General features: G+C 34.9%; 1 protein-coding gene across 2 annotated transcripts in view; it reads right to left on the bottom strand.

The window, feature by feature from the left end:
• MIPOL1 (mirror-image polydactyly 1) overlaps nt 1-17053 on the bottom strand; it is a 176854-nt gene that overhangs the window by 115235 nt on the left and 44566 nt on the right. For both annotated transcript variants that reach the window (XM_054276183.1, XM_054276182.1), the window contains 4 exons: nt 16628-16814; nt 15446-15581; nt 14411-14516; nt 3079-3208 (listed from right to left, as the gene is read on the bottom strand). In XM_054276183.1, coding sequence (XP_054132158.1) covers nt 3079-3208; nt 14411-14516; nt 15446-15581; nt 16628-16814 — 559 coding nt within the window. The remainder of the gene's footprint in view (nt 1-3078; nt 3209-14410; nt 14517-15445; nt 15582-16627; nt 16815-17053) is intronic.

Raw genomic sequence — 17053 nt, 5'->3', positions numbered from 1 at the left:
TAGTAAGCGATAGCGCAAAAATCTAATAAATGGGATAGTACACATTTTATTTTATCTAAGGTTAGTTAAATGGACAGAGATCTTTCTTCTAGAAAAATGAGCATATTAAAGTTACCTTACCACTCCACTGCTACTTACTTAATGGTGACTTCTACTAAAAGTAGCCTATGATATTTTAAGACACATATAGTACTATTAAACATCTTCTACACAGCAACACTTCAGCAGTGCTGTGACAGGCACTGCTCCAAAGCCATGATTTCAGCTAAAACACATTATAGAACACTTGACAGCAAGCTACCACATTTTCCATTAGTTTTTGCAGATAACAGTACATAAGACATAGTAAATCAACAAGTATAAAAAATTCAAATTAAAAAGAAATATTTCAGAATATACTATCAGTGTATATTTCAGAATATATTATCACTGTTCTATTTACATGGCATTCAGAAGCAGTAACTACTGCAACATATTCAGTCAGCATCAGAACTAAACAAAATAAAGTAAAAGCTAACCTTTGCTGGGTTTGACTTTATTCATAAAGTAACACAAATAATAAAATAACAAACATAATAGTATTAATTATTATATTATTATAATAAATTCTCATAGCTGGATCCTTGGCCCAGCTTTAAGGTCCTACTTTAAGATCCTGTTTAAGATCCTGCTTTAGGTTTTTACATTGTTCTAAGTACCACTTCATGTGGGACTTAAAAATGGATCTCCAGCTAGTTTGTATTCACAATGAAAAGAACAGTATTTGTCAAAGTAAATTGGCAGGACTGACCCAGCTCCTCCAGAGGACTTCTACACTGCTAAAAGTGTGGGTCAACAAAACCACCCAGCCAACCAACAGGCTGGGTAAGCAAGATACCTTAGGGAGAAATGGGAGTGGAAAAAAGAACATGAACTTCTGCCATAAGCGTACCTTCAGCATATAACTGCCACAAGGGATCTATCTGTAGGTATACAAACATCTCCTTAGGTGACAATATTTTAAAAAAAGTAGCATCCAGATCTGTGTAATTGCCCTGGTAACTCTCCCTGTGCTGTGCATAGACAATGAATGAAAGCATTTTGATTTTAAACAGCAGTAATCAAGGACTCCTCCTCTCCCACTTCTAAACACATTCTGATAACATAACCCCTAGAGCCAACAGGCCTGAAAGAATTTTAGTTGTGACAGTTAAATAATGACAATAGAACTGCTCCAGCTGCTAATTTAAAGAAAGAACTAAAGCATTTGATAAAGGTTGGCAGGCTGTTCAATATTGCACTCTTGTAAAGTTCTCTGATTGGAGTAAGTCCAAAGCAGAGGGGAAGAGTGACTTGTGCTCTAAAACTTGATGAGTGTGGCACAAGTAGCCAATGTTCTTTATAAAAACCCCAAACCTCTATGTGCTCCACATCTCAGACAGGGAACTTGACCTTTTGAACAACCACCATAAGGAAGGAAGAAACTATCAAGGGTGGTAGTTAGAAAAGAAAGCTGATGTTCTCCACAGGGAAATCTCTTAAACCAGTCCTGAGACTCTGAATGGCATCAGGGTATCAGACCTGATGACAGCTAGTACAATTGCTGTTCTCTAAATGATAGCAATAAAATGTAATAGCTTGGCTTCAAACTACCAGTCAAGGGAGTTACTGATTCTCCTGGGAACAAGTGTTTCCAGTGCCTTCTGCAATGACATGTTTTTGAGGAAGGTACTATGCATGTTCTCTGAGAAATGGAGTTTCTTCTCTTTTCTCATACTTTTGCACAGAACTAAGTCAGTTTACAAGAACATGAGTGAAGCAGACAGAAGGGGTTGAAGGGAAAACAAGTGAAGGTGTTCTGAGGGATTCACATGTGTCAAGAACTGCCACTCATATGTCTGTGGATTCCACTGCAGAGAAAGCAGCAATATGCCAGAAACTCAAGTCATTGACCAAGTTTGTTGACCAGAATAATTAATTTTCTGCATTACTTGAGAGCTTTAAGATCAAAGATCTTGAGTTTATGCTAACTGCTTATATACAGGATCATGTGATGTTTGAAGCCATACAAAACCTTCTTTACTCTTGGAACATACAAGACTACTCTATTAACTTGTAAATTCTACAGAGTAATGGTGGATAAACTATGTGCAGATTATTGAAATTAATTTAGATAATATTGTCTGGCCTGAACTATAACAATACTCAAAAGAAGATGACTGGTTTTCTGCCTGAAAGAGGAGTGTTCTTAGTAGAATCAATTAATTAAAACATCATTGCCTGTCATTTAGTAAACTAATAACTGCACCTTTTCAGTCTCCTGCCATGGAAGCCTTGTTTCTTTGTATTTCTCCGGGCAGAAAAGTAAGAGAAATTTCTCAGCCACTCTAGTCTTTGTGGGACTAACAAAGATGATCACCAAGATCATCACAAATCAGATGGCCAAGGATTGTATGGAGAAGCAAACTCTAGCTTCAAAGCTACCTATATCCCAAGGGAGAAAGAAACCACTCTTTATGATTGTGATTTCCCCTGACTTAGTTCTGTTTAACATTTGATTGCCTATTTCTGTTGAGTTAAAATGGCATACATAAAAGTCTATGAACTATTAATTGTACCCTTATTACCTTATAAACTGCTCCTACAGTAAAGATAGGGAAAAAACCCATATATTTTTACTGTGTCACCCATATAATTAGTAGAAATTTTGCTGAAGGAATTGTCTAGTGGGCTTAAAGGCTTGATTGATTTCCTATATGTTGCATCTTTTGACTGACATTCTGGTACTCTGTGTCAAAAGATCCCTATAAAATGTCACATTCATCTTATTTCTCCCTCAATAAATCAATACTGAAGCTTTAGATTATATTTTTAATTTTTGTGATCAAAATTATTCACCTTCTCTCAGTCTCCTGAGAAAAATAGGATTTTATAAAACAGCAAACAAATTAACCAATAACACAGTAAGACTAGCCCCAGTCTATTTCATTGCACGGATAATAATGTCTTAAGTTTTCCTATAACCACTGTTGAGCAGCTTATGACTGTCACAGAGTGACACAACTGCCTTTTTACATGGTGCAGGAAATGTATACTTACTCTTTGAGAGACTCTTCTAAACGCTGCACTCGCAGAAATGCTTCATCTCTCTCTTCATTGGCTAACCTAAGCCTTGCCATGACAGCCTCATCACGTTCCCGTTGAGCAGAATAAACTTCTTCCACCAGAGCTGCAAAAGTGTGTTCAACAAACAAGTTTGACAGGGAAAAGCACTATTAGATGCACTTATGTTGGCCTTTGCCACCCCCTCCTAAAATCAACACTTCTCCAATGACCTTGGATTATTCTGCATAAAGTCTATATTGCTTCTTAGACACAACACTAAATTGCTGTTAATTGTTATGCCCAATACTTTAAGGTATTAAATAAAGCTATGTGTTTTCAAATTCACCCCTATAAAATCTAACAGGGAAAGAAAGTGATTTGCTGGGCGTTCTGAATACTTGCTTAATGGAAAAGTAATTCTTAAAGCTCAGAATCATATAAGACACTAGCAAGTTTCTTCTAGGACACAGAGTTAAAAGTAATCACACATTAAAACTATTACCATCAGACCGCTTCCTATCAGGGTGGCACAGTGATATTAAAAATTCTAATATTTTTATAGTCTGTCTCTGGTATCACAAGAGTGGCACAGCTGGCATGTCTCCTTCTCTGCCAAACCTTTACTTTATTGTGTAATATACTGTTATATTATCTGTTACAGCATACATGGACCTTAGAGCATTAGGTACCAATAAACTAAGATTTACTGTCTATCCTTAGGAGCAAACTAACACCTTCTAGTCATTCCTCATCCTGAGCTTACATTTTCTCCCTGCCTCTCCCCTGTCAATATGTCTAACACCATCTCTGGCACACTGCCAGAATCCTTACCCCAACCCTGCCTCCACTAAAATCTTTATTCATACTTTCATCATTTCCCTCTGCAATACTGCAAATCTCTCCTCACAGTCATCATAAAACCATGCATTCAAAATGTCTAGGGACTTTCAGGATGCTGTAAGACTGCTGTCACTCCAAGACAGAGTTCTATATTCTCTCTCACTGGAACCTCAAAAAACTCAACTGAGGTCTATAGGTTCCTGAATTCTCCATTCTCCTTGGCCCTTCTAGTCTGTCAAACTGGTGTATAGCCATAGTCTCCTAACATAGTGTTTTTCAAATTTTGATGTTTCTTTCTCAAGAACTTTCTCTATTAAGGCATTGCTGCTGGGCTTCCTTACTCCCTTCAGAACTATCTGCTCCTCCCTCAACCACTGCTTAAGTCATTACGATCTCAAAGAAAGTCTTCCTCCCTCTTTACTTCCTCCCTTCTACTACATGTCTAGAGCTTTTGTCCCTCCATTCTTACCTAAATTGAGATCAACTTTTTGGCCTTTATTTGTTATTTTACTCTTACTTCACCTCTGTACATATTGCACAAAAAACTTCATTGTGGAATATATAATGAAACATTATATTCGTCTTCACAGAATGAAACAATAGAAACACAGTAGCACATTTTTGTAGCAACTATATTACTGGCAAAAAATACATTTTATCAGTATCAAGAAAAAAGGAATCTTGTCCTCAAGCTGGGGAGAAGACTGTCACTGAGGAGTAAGGAAGCGTTTTTTGCAAGCCTAGCAAAATGTTGCAGGCTAGCAGCCCATTACACAAAATCAGACAGGGAAAGGCTAAATATTAATTGTGAAAGTCCAGTCCTTCCCCCTCAGAGGAGCCACAAGCCTATTCATCAAGTCAGAGCTGTAACAGTTATGCCCCAACAACAACACCAAAAGAAACTCAGCACTGGAAGCACAGATTTTGAAATGTATGCAAAAATTAACAAACACTGATTAAATTCTCTTTAATCCAGAAGAAGGGTGGTTTTTTTTCCTTGAAGATCTATTTCCCCTGTTTGCAACAAGAAAACTTTGCTTGATGTGGAATGGAAAAACTAAGGACTAAGGCAGCTGTAACACTGCGTTTGCACTGGCTGGTATCCAGCAATAAGTTTACAGCACTTGCAGAGAATGCATCTGATATCTGCAAAGGTAGGTGGCTCAGCAAGGACAAGAAAAAAACCATAGGAGGTAACCTAGGCTGTGCATTTCAGCTCACCAGACTTCCATTTCAATTGCTGAGATCTGTGATGGGAGGGAAACTAGTGCCAGAGCAATGACTGCTTGGGTGAACTACAGTGCAACTGCTATGTCCTGACTGGATCTGGAATACACAGGCAGCTTGATTCTCTGTGGTAATTATTACCTATCAGTAACTAAATATATGTGTTTGCTACGTCTTCTCCAGTAAATTATGTCAATGTATCTAGCGTCATAAACAGAGACACTTCACAGAGAATCTTTTCCATAAAGTTGCAAGTGGAAACACTAGGCAATTTTCACCTTGAAAACAATTGCTGCAATGAACTGAAAGTTGTCTAAAATAACTAAAGATTTGGCACTTATTACTATTCTGAGGTTAATTATTTTCCAGTTTAGCTAACTTCTTTCTGGCCTATTCAAGTGCACCACTTCTGTCAGACCTTAGAACACCCTCACCTCAGCATGAAACCCCACAGTTTGTTGACTCCTGCAATGGATTTTGAATGTACACGTACACATAGAGCGACTGTCTTTTGGCATATCTCAGTCCCTCTCTGCATAAATATGGCCAGTGGTAATAATGACTATACAGGCTTTTAAAAAACAGATTTTTTTCTTCTTTGTCATTAAACCAAAGTATTGTACATGTAACAGTATGAAAGCATTCAGAAAAAGATATTCTTCAAGTTATTTAAGCATCCTGCTTATCTGAAATCTTACCACCCCTGACAGCAGCTCAGATGCTAATTGCCTTTGAACAGTGAACCCTTCCCCCACCCAAAAGTCTATTACAAAACACTGTCTTTTAACCAGCAGCTATGAAAAGTACTTTATTGAGCAATTCTTTCTTGTTGTTTTCTTATCCTTCCACTAAAGTAAAGCATTGGTGTAAATATCCCACAGACCAGATCCACAAACTGCATTAAAAAATTCTATATAATTAATGTAAATTCTATATATTATATTTTTATATATATATATATAAAATTCATGTCACTTCTCTGTCATTCTCTATCAATTAAAAGTGTCTGGTTTTTAGTTCTGTTTCTTAAAAGTAATATAGCAAGTTTAATTCTAAAACAGATTAGGGAAAATGTAGAAAACCATGTAAGATGCTTGCATAGTAATCTAAGTTTAAAAAAAAAAGATACTTAGATACATGGCATATTAATACAACATAGCAATACTGACACTTCCAAAAGAAGTTACTTATTTAAAAATGCTTAAAGACCTCATCTAGCTCATTTTAATGGTCTGTGAATGACTAAGTCACCTGATCTCTTCACCAGCCAAAGCTGAATTTAGGTTTGATGTTTTTGTTACCCAGTGGCTATACACTTCTGACTCCTATTTAACATTTTTAATTCCTTTTTTCCTACTCTAGGGAATATTATGGCAGTCACACGATTCCAGGTAGTCTGAACATTCCCCATTCACACTGAGCTATGGATGAGTCACCACATAGAAGTTCAGGACTGTAAGGACCACAGCATGCTTGAAATAAGTGAAATCCATACACATTTAGGTCTCAATGCAGCAGCAAAGCAAAACATTGTGTGCCATATCTAGGAAAACAAGTGATGTACAAGCTGTCCAGTTAGAGTCTATGAAAGAGTGACACGACATTCCTTCATATTAGAAAGAGTAAAAATTATCCGGATTATCATCCCTATGCTTCTTTAAAATGTGAGGTGAAAAATGATTAATACCAAGTCACCCTTCTAAATTCCATTCAAGATATGACATATCCAGCAAAATTCTAACTCCATACTGCTACACTGACTAGGTGCCTGATCCAAAGAAAAAACAGATCCAGCTACTTTTTTACCAACTGCTCTGGTCACCATTACAAGGTTTTCCTTGGAGACCTTCTAGTGGCAAACCAACCACACCTATCCTTTCCATCTTGAAGCCTGACCAAGAAGAAAGACAAATTTGCACAGAATTCATATTTCAGGTAAGAAAATAACACACAGAAATGCAATATGAATAGTCTAGTATTAAGCTAAAGTGAATTGTGTCATTTACTAAGATATATATATATATATAAAATGGAATTCAAGAGTTAAAATATTTAAATCCCAGAGAACTGAATTAAGAAAAAAGGATTATTTTCCCATGCTTGCAAATATTGTAGTATATAAAAGTACAGCACTTGTAGTTTAGTTGTATAAACTTTATTTTTTTAATATTTTAATAACATCTTTCTCCTTGTAACTAAACCCCCTGCATACTCTAAAAGAGCTCTTTATTTTAAAAGAATCATTATGCTAAACTCATCAATTCTAAAACATTTTTAGTTTTTAGTAAAGAAAACAATTGTAAACAGAGAGCTTTTGTAAGGTAGATAGCTATTACAAAGTTCACTTAGAAAATCAATATAGCATTTTAGCTGGAATTTGCTCATTAAACACCCACAGCTCTAATGCAAATTATGATGGAATGAATAAAGCAAATACATATGCTTCTTTCTTTTTATTAAATGTAAAATCTACTGTTAATTGCATCTGGTATGTCATATAAACTTTTCTCCTTAACTATTAAATGGAAGCTTTTACAAAAGTCATTAGAGATTCTCTTTCTTTGACTTGTATAAATTTCAATATTTGTTCAGTAAAGGTTCACAGCAGTTAAATTACATTAACAAATATTATTAGCTACTATGTAAGCCAACTAAGTAAAATACTTATATTGCAGGTAAAACAAATCAATGGGTGTTTACAATAATATTTGGATATGTCCATTTTTAAACAAGCTTATCAAATATCATGTAATTCTTAGTCAAATGAGAGAGACTCAAAGTAGATTTTTTTATCCCAAATACTCAAATTTGTTTAGTAAGCTAATTGTTTTCTAATATGGGCAAAAGTAAATATGAAGAAGATGAACCATACCAAGTATGAGTTTACTGAGTCAAAGCAGTGTACATATTTTCTTAGTTGAACCTGATTCTTTTGGCAAACTTATCTCCTATACTTTTTAAACCACCTTTAAAACAGCAGTACTGAGAAGGTGTGCTGGAAATCATTCTAGTTTAAACAGTGTTTCATGATTTTCCAAACATGGAACTTTGGGGGAAGCAAGGAAAGCACAAGTCCCAGGATAAAAGTCTGTTTGCTTATTTCCTAGAGGTCATCTGCGTAAATAAAATAAACTCAGTAAGAGAGGCAAAAGAGGAAAATGTTGGGACTAAAACCAGAAATCACTTATTTATGGCAGCAGAAATCACTTTTTAAAATTACTCATAAAAAAAGTAAAATTAGAATACAGGCCAAGTCTTCTAAAGAAAATATGAGATCACTACACACAGCGCTACTGTATTTCAGAAGATACAGTAAATATTATTACACTACAATGACTGGTTTTCAATATAAGTAAGTTTTACATATATATTAAATTTTATTTGACTGTATGGATATATGCTTGTTCTCCTTGCAGAAATACAAACCTGTATGTATTTTTCATCCACTCAAATTAGAAATCAAAATCCTCTGAGATTTCCTTCTATTAAATTTAATGACTGTGCTCACAACTCCTAAATAAGTCAATCTTATCATAGCCAAATAAAGAAAAAAAACCCTGCATTGCCATGAAAGCCTTTAAAATGTGTCATTAATTGGTCTCTGCTTATACATGTTACAAAATGCAGATAATCCCCAGAAATGTTCAAATTCTAAAGCACTTACAAAGTTCTTATTCAGGTTAATGGCAAACTATCAGGAGCTCCAGGGCTCACTGTCAACTTAAAAATAGTGTTGACATGTTCTATTACGAAACAGATAACTTAAGTTTCTAGCTTTTTTTGAAAGCTACCATTCATTTACTTTCAGTTATGACGTACAACTGAAAAACTAAAAGTAAAATAGTGATAAGAAGATCATAGGAAAAATACTGAAGTGTTTTCACCAGTCTGTACCAGGAGTTATAGACTAAAAGTAATTTACACCTAAATGTGACTTTATAGATAAAGCAATCTGAACAAACACTGATAGAACACACTGACTTCTTTATTGCTTTGTGTTTGTTGTATGTATTTAGTGCATAGCATTCATCTGCTCCTACATTTCCAATGCTATAAAAAGAGTGTTCTTAATAAAAGGCTAAAGTTGTTTAGTGGCAGCCCTGCATAGGGTTTTCTTTATGTACTCAGATCACAATTCAATTAAAAAAAAAATAAAGTGGAAAAGAACAGGAGAGAGCATTATACACAGACCCCAAGGCAGGTCTTGTGAAAGCCAATCCCTGTACAATACTTAAGCCTCTGCCTCTAACACACTAAACACAGCTGACTTCAAAATTCAAACCATAATGCTGTTAAACGTTTTTCTTCAGTGGGTAATTGCTGATGCCTGAATATTTACTTTTAGGGGGAAAATATAAACATTGCATTAAAGATTGCAAGTCATGATTTGTCAAATTAAAGGAAAGTTTTGTAATGCCCCAAGAAGTAGATCATTTGCAGACCTTTTTATTCCTGAATAAAACCCAATTCTTTATGCTCACCTAGCACTTGTGTGGAAGAAAGGACAGACTAGTCATAAAAAATGCAGAAGAAACTGGCTTGCTTTTTATATACAATTTCCACAGATAAATAGCTTAGTAATTGACATTTTAATCTATGCCAACTAATCATATATTGTACTTCAAAGAGCTGTATGCAACTTTTTGACAACCAACAATTCTGACAATCTGAAGGTAAAATCACATAATTTCAAATTAAGCTGTTAAAAATTAAGCCAAGAATTTCCCAGTCACGATGCCCACACCTTGTGGTTTTTTTCTGTTCTTTAGATGGATTGTCTACCTTCCCATACAGAGGATTCAAATCATGCAGCTATTTTCAAAATTGTGTTATTTATCAGGAAATATTTTGAAAATATATTCAGGAAATAGTATTCATAATGAAGCATTTAATAGGACAAACCCCCTAAGAGTTATACGGACTAATTATGTAAATAAATTATGCACAGAAAACTGGTTTAGGGAAGTATATGCATTACCTTCTTAAACTGTAAAATATCATCCATATTTAGGTTTATAAACCTGAGAGTTGGGAACTACTGAGTTCTCTTGGCTAAAGCCCAATATTGGCCTTATTTCAGTTTAATTGGAAGAGGATCTTGAATTCATCTTCTCCATGAGATATCAGGAACCTGGATTTCTGTTTGTACCAAAGGTTAATAAGAAATGTGTCTGCAAAAGTCAAACAGCATTAAATACCAAAAACTGATTATTATTCTGCAGGAGTTGTTCTGTCATTCATAATCTCTCCATGCCCCAACCTTCCACAGCTAATCTTTAATGGATGACATGCAGGAAAGAAAAATAACATCTAAAAAGGGACGCTAAAGTGAGCTTTGAAGAAATGGAAAATACTTTTCTTCTGTGCTGAAAGTTATTGCCACCCAAAGTTTATTGCTGGCAAGATTACTTATTTCCTCTCACTTTATGGATATTAAATCAAATTAACTCTAAGCTAACAGCCACTTGGATATTTGTTTTTACTTTTGCTATTAAATCTATGGCATATGCATATTCATTAATTATTTTTCAAGTTAATTTAGAAAACTTCAAATAATGTTCATTAATATTTCCACACCATATTCAAGAATTCCAAAATACCACGAATGTATATTCACAACATTTTCATAAAAACAGACCTGAAATAGAGACTTCATTGTAGGTATATTGCCCTAGTTTCCAAGAGACTGAAAGTTGTATGATATATACCACCATGTTAGAAGCACTGCTTTCCTCTTTTTCCACACTGTATTTCCTATCATTACCTTGGTATTTCAGAGAGCATCTACAGTTCTCAGGTAATATAAATGGTGTGAAACCCCTAACAGAGCTGGACTCAACCTTGCTGAGCTGCTGTTGATTTAAGAAAGTATTAAATTTTGGTAACTTTATTATTAAGATACTGGCATAAAAAAACCCCAACTCATGGAACATCTGTTGCTACAGAAAGATTTAAGCATAAGTATTTTTATTTTATTTTTGCTCAGAATTATTCTTAATCTCAATATATACTCTGATAGCAACAAAAATATTCCAAGAGCTCCGGTTCTGATGCCAACTATCTTATCTTGCTGCAGTAATGGCACTGTGAGAACAGGGCTTTGATATTTTTTCCAGTCTATTACCACTATGCTCTATAACTCTCCCTTACACTCTACCAGCTCCTTCCTCTACAAGTTCACATATATATCCCCTGCTTAATTCTTCCATTAGGAAAAAATGAAGTCACTTACTACATCCATCCAAAGTGAGATCTGATCTTTCAGCTCGGTTTTTGAAGACTTACTCCTTTGCAATGCCTCCATCTTGATTTTCAGTCTGTCCTCAGAAGATGTATGCTCCTTCCCCTTTCCACTCCCACAGATGACACCCTTTCCCTTTTCTGTTCAACATATGAAAGCTCTGCACACCCAAATTTCAGATCTGGCTATTCTTCATACCCGCTTCCTACGTGGTGTTCCCTTTTTTGCTTACGCTATCCTGGTGTCTGTTCTTTTATGATGTGTGCTTGCCTGGCTTTTCCAGATGTTGCCTCCACCTCTGTTCTTCTTCATGAGAGGGAGTGAAACTAACAGTAACTTCTGACATTGGGTCAGAATGACACAAAGTCCAACAGAAGAATAATGAATAAGCTACAGGAACCTGTGGTTACTATGTCCACCAGAAACAACAGTCTCCAATGACTAAACGTCTGAAATCAAAACTTTAAATTCTCTAATTTTCTTTAGCCATATCTAGCTGAAATAGAGATAGGGGTCCAACGAAGTTTAAAAATATGTTTTCAAGGCTAGCTAACAAAATTTAAAAATGAAAACATTCTGAAAATAAGTTATTTACTTCATACAGTATAATACTTTTCTTCCATCATGTATATCTTCTGCTTTAATTCTACTTTTTCTTCTTTTCTCATGAAGCATTGCACAAATTTACCCTTTTTTCTTTACTTTTTCTTTGAACAATTTAAAAATCACAAAATTAAAATCTTTGGATTATTTGTTTCTGTAGACTGTTGTAGCTTCATTTCAAAATGCTCTTTGTCTTCACTTTTCAATTCTTTCCATGAGGTAAAACCTATCAATTAGAGGGTTACCTTTCAAAACAGAATTCTAATATTCCTCAAAGTAGATAACACTTTTATGGTGTACCTTTCTTATGTTCTTTACAATATAATTTTGTGGAGTCACTTACTTATCATAAAGTCAGTACTAAGTAATAATAAAAATGCAAACATCCATATTTACAAGCTTCACTATACCATGTGTTACACACTGCAGTAATTAAACATTAACTAGTAACCTGAAATCGCACAGCATGTGTTCTCCCTTCCTCAAAGAACTTAATGCAGGGGGATAAGTTTTTCCTTGAACACACCGTCTGTTCTTTATTAGGTTCTGCTTGTCCATTAGAACTCTCCCCAAGGCTTTTATGAGAGAGACACACACAGGCTTCCACAAATCCACTCTGGTTCACATAATTCCAGATTTTAAACCATTTATCCAAATTTGGTAACATTCTTAGAACTGTAAGACAGGAAGCAAAAAAAGTGTGAAGTATTAACGATGCTTCCTTTTGGCAAACAGTTTAAGTAGTAAGGAGCCTCTTGCCCTCTCTCTTCAGCATTTAAAGGATTTTATACTTCCTGTACTCATAAAAGGAGAAAAAAAGGTTATTTTTTAAAGGTCATTGTTATTTCACTATGTAGCTGTCTTTAAAATTTGGTTTATTCTTCCTTTAAAAACATAATAAGCATGTTAAATTATTATTTCCATATTCATGCCACTCTGTTTTGAAGAAAAAAATATGCTTAGGACATCAATAGAAATTTTAAGCAGTAGTGTAGGAAAATAACAATTTCCTAACAAGTATTTCAACCATATCCATAAAAATGAAACTATCTGTGTTTTTGACACACCTTTCTTTCCAGGTTCTAATGAGCAATGAACACCTCTACCAAAGAGAACCTTGTACAGAAGTAAAAACACTGGGCAAATATCCAGGAACAAACACAAAACTTCATATTCAAGCCAAACAATCTGCGTTAGCTTTCGGCTGGTGAATATAACAATGACACATGCATAGTGCAGATTTTTCTTTTGTGTGAAAATAAAGCAAGCAGTTATGTGAAATTAAATAAGAGTAAAAATTATGCCTGTATTTAATTTTTTCCCTAAGATGTTGATTAGATTTGACTTTCCCTTCCCCCACCAAGAAAATCTAGGAACTCTCTTTTCCATCTATAATATTCACACCATACCATATTCTCAGAAGTTTGTTATTAAGTGGAATGTCAGCCATCTGTTTTTCAGCTAGAGAGTTTATCATCTGCTCCATTTTCCTGAAGACAGTTACTCCTCCCTTTAGTACAAATATTTTGGGGACAGCTATTAGTACTATTAATACTCTATGAAGTGTGTGTGACCTATGCGGAAACAATTTTACCAAGCTAACACTTTCTTTCTGAGCAAATGATTCAATGAATTTATAAAAGCACTCCCATTAATGTTTTTTAAACATCTTCATGAAAACCTGAGATTATTTTTCATCTACAGGGTACACTGTATACACAGTCACTTTTCAATAATAAGAATGCCCAGCTTTATTACATTAGCAGTTTCCACAAGCACAGAATACAAACTGTCTCCATGCTTGTATGTCTATCTAATGAACAATTAACAACAAATATAAGCACATGTTCACTTTCAGATATAAACTTAAAAACCTTTCCTTCTGAGAATTCATATAAACTTCATTCACTGGATATATGGCATCATGTGACAAAAATTCATTTTAACTACCAAAAGAGCAGATTTTTCAAGAACAGCACAGGTCCCTGGTTGAGGTGAATGTGAGACTATCTCCAAACACGGAGAGGGGGTAGTATTGCTCTGAACCAGCTAAAACAATAAGTGGTATTTGAACTGCTGGTTGAAAGGTAGAGGCACTGGTAATCATTATTTCCCCTTGTTTGTTCAGGACCTTCCAACAAAACAAACAACCTTTTTGTGATTGGATTGACATGGTGTTAACAATGCATTTAATGCCCAAATCAGTATGAATACAGGTAAAGCTCCTACTAATACCAGTACCAGGATGTTAAAGCCATCTATTTTCTAAGCAACTCTAAACAGCCACACATAAAAAAAAAGTCAAATCTTCCCTCCTTTAGCAAATAAAGCTAACATTCACCAGGCCACGTCATATAGCAACCACGGGTACTGTATGAGCCACACAGCCATCTGTTAAACGCTTGCCTACTGTACCTGCAATCCTTTCTGCAATCTTGGCTTCTGTAGCTCTGTCTTGCAGTTCTAAGTCCAGTTTCATTGTCTTCAGCTCCTTGTCCTTTTCAGCCAGCTTATCTTGAAGCTGAATTGAGCAAGTGGACAGTAAGATTCTTATCTGGTTGAAACTGTCAAGAAGCAATTCAACCACAATAAAATTGCAAACAATGATTTCTCACCCCCAAAATACAAATACTAAGTGTTAAACCAGAAGTTCAATTTATTATATTTACATGTTTAAAGAACAACTGTTAAGAATATGATTTTTAACATCTGGGCTACCTTGCTCCATGAGACAAGCAGCAATGCACATGCCAGTGTTTTTATTTGTGATTCTCTTACTCAGTAGTCCTTCTTGCTGAGGAAGTTCAGAATTGCACGGAATATAATGTAGGTTGTTGCATTACTAGCCTGTTTTCTACCAAGATACAGACATCACAGTCTGAAAAGACTGGTGTAAATGCATATTTTTCATATTCTCCATCAGATGGAAGATTGGTATTCTTTCACACATCAAGCCCTTTCTTTTAAAGGGTATTTACTAAATCCGTTCTTGGACAGATATCTGAACTTGAATATTCAATGACACTTCATGGAACGACTAGAGACTGTTAGATTTGTTTAGGCACATGCAACCACAGCTAATACTTAAAGCAATGCAGTGTTCAAGGAAGATGGAATTTTCTCCCCTTCAATAAAGCTGAGCTATCAGGGCACATTAATTGGATTCTACCCATGAAATCCTGGTCTAGTCTTTGGTCTTCATTGGTTTTCATCCAGGGTACAAGAATCTATGCCATTGATCAAAAAAGTCAGAGAGTAGGTTGGAGGGGTTTTTTTTTAATTCCAGAGAAATAGTTGTTAAGCAAATACTAAAAATCCAAAATTACAGGAAACTAGTGATTGGTGCACTAAAATAAATAACAAAACTAAATCAGGCACAGTTTAAAATGTATGTTCTGCAAGGCAATTATAAAAAAGCAAATATTCGTATCTTGAATATCTTAATTGTACCTTTTTATTTTTGGCCCTCAGAGTGTCCAATTCTTTTAAAAGGAATGCAGTTTCTGTTCTTCCACCTAAATCTTCAGCATCATTCCATGAGGATATAAATTCAGGGAGCATCCTGCTATCCTTTCTTTCTACACTGCTGCATTTTTGAAGGGTTAAAAAAAATAAATGAAAAATAATTAAAAAACCAGTTGTTATTACACCCCTCTGAAACAAAATGCAGAGAAATAAATTATCAAGACTTGTTAACAAACTTGTTAACCACTGTAAATGTATTAAATAATCAGAAAAAATGGATGCCCTTCTGCCACTTCTTAAAGCTGTAATTCTGAAAAGAATCTGCAAATCTGGAATAGTAAATAAATATCCTACAGTACTAAGGCAAAAACCAGATGAATATAAATGGGCTATGAAGCCTATAAACAGCAAATGATTAAGGAAAGCAAATACTAAAAACCATTGCTTAACACAGAGAAAAAAGTAATAAAACATTTGGGGATCAAAGTGATGCTCAGGTCTAAGCAAACCAAATTTTTTTGTAGAATGATTCCACAAGTAGTGATATGAGAATATCCATTAAAAAAATGTAGGAATTCGTCTTGAAGAAATCTGTAAAATGATGGTATGATTCTAAATATTATAACTGACAACAGGAATTCCATACTGTATGCCACCTGGAGTTTTAAAATAACTTACTAGCCATAGACAACTTAAAATAAGACAAGATTCAATGGCCAGGCAAATTCTCTCAAAGTAAGGCTCTCATAAAACTTCTTGAGTATCCATTGATACTCACAGATCATTCAGACCTCGTTTGTAACATGGCAGCAAAATTAGTAAATGAATGATTAGAAAGGAACTAGCAAATATTTTTAATATTTGCTTTAAGCATTTTCTGGTTATACATTTCATCGCTAATAACCGATAAGAACTAGCCACAGAAAAGCTATACCCTCTGAAATCCTGCTTCCACTGTAGACATTACTTTATTTGTAATTCACATCCTAGAAATATAAAGAATGCTATCTATTGCTCCAAAGAGTCATTATCTTAGGCAGATAGTTGCTGACTTACTGATTGTCACGTGGGAAGAAAAATTTCCCTATATTTACTCAAAAAACATGTGTATATTGTCAATAATCTGAATCTAGAAAAATTATATAGAGGGATATTTCCTGGGTTTACCTTGATTCTTCAGGACCAGAATTACAGTCAAGTAGGACTCCTCCTCTTTGACTGCTTACTCGCAAATCTGAAAGTTTCGGTGCTTCGGTTTCTGCCTGGATAAAAAATCCTGCGTTTTTTTGAGAATTCTTATAAAACTGAAGTTCAGCATAAAAGTCTTCCTTTTTCTGATCCAAGATGCATGTTTCTAATTGGGAAGAGAAGCAAACACATTTTCTCATTTGGATAATGAAGCACAAATTAAGATTTTTCATTTGAAAATGGCTTGTTATAAGAATACAATATAGTAGTAGAAAGGAACAAGTGATTTAGTTTCAGATTCCGAACTTCTTTGTCCCTTTACTAAGGAATGAGACCTGTTACCTACAGCATGGATGGATGTAGGTGGGAATTACAACCCATTTACTGGATTTTTCTCATGGAAAC

Source organism: Melozone crissalis, unplaced genomic scaffold (genome assembly GCF_028551555.1).
Source record: "Melozone crissalis strain CALT ecotype California unplaced genomic scaffold, PUWL_Pcris_2 ptg000018l_1, whole genome shotgun sequence".
NCBI classification, from domain to species: Eukaryota; Metazoa; Chordata; class Aves; order Passeriformes; family Passerellidae; genus Melozone; species Melozone crissalis.
This window is presented reverse-complemented; position numbering and strand designations above follow the sequence as displayed.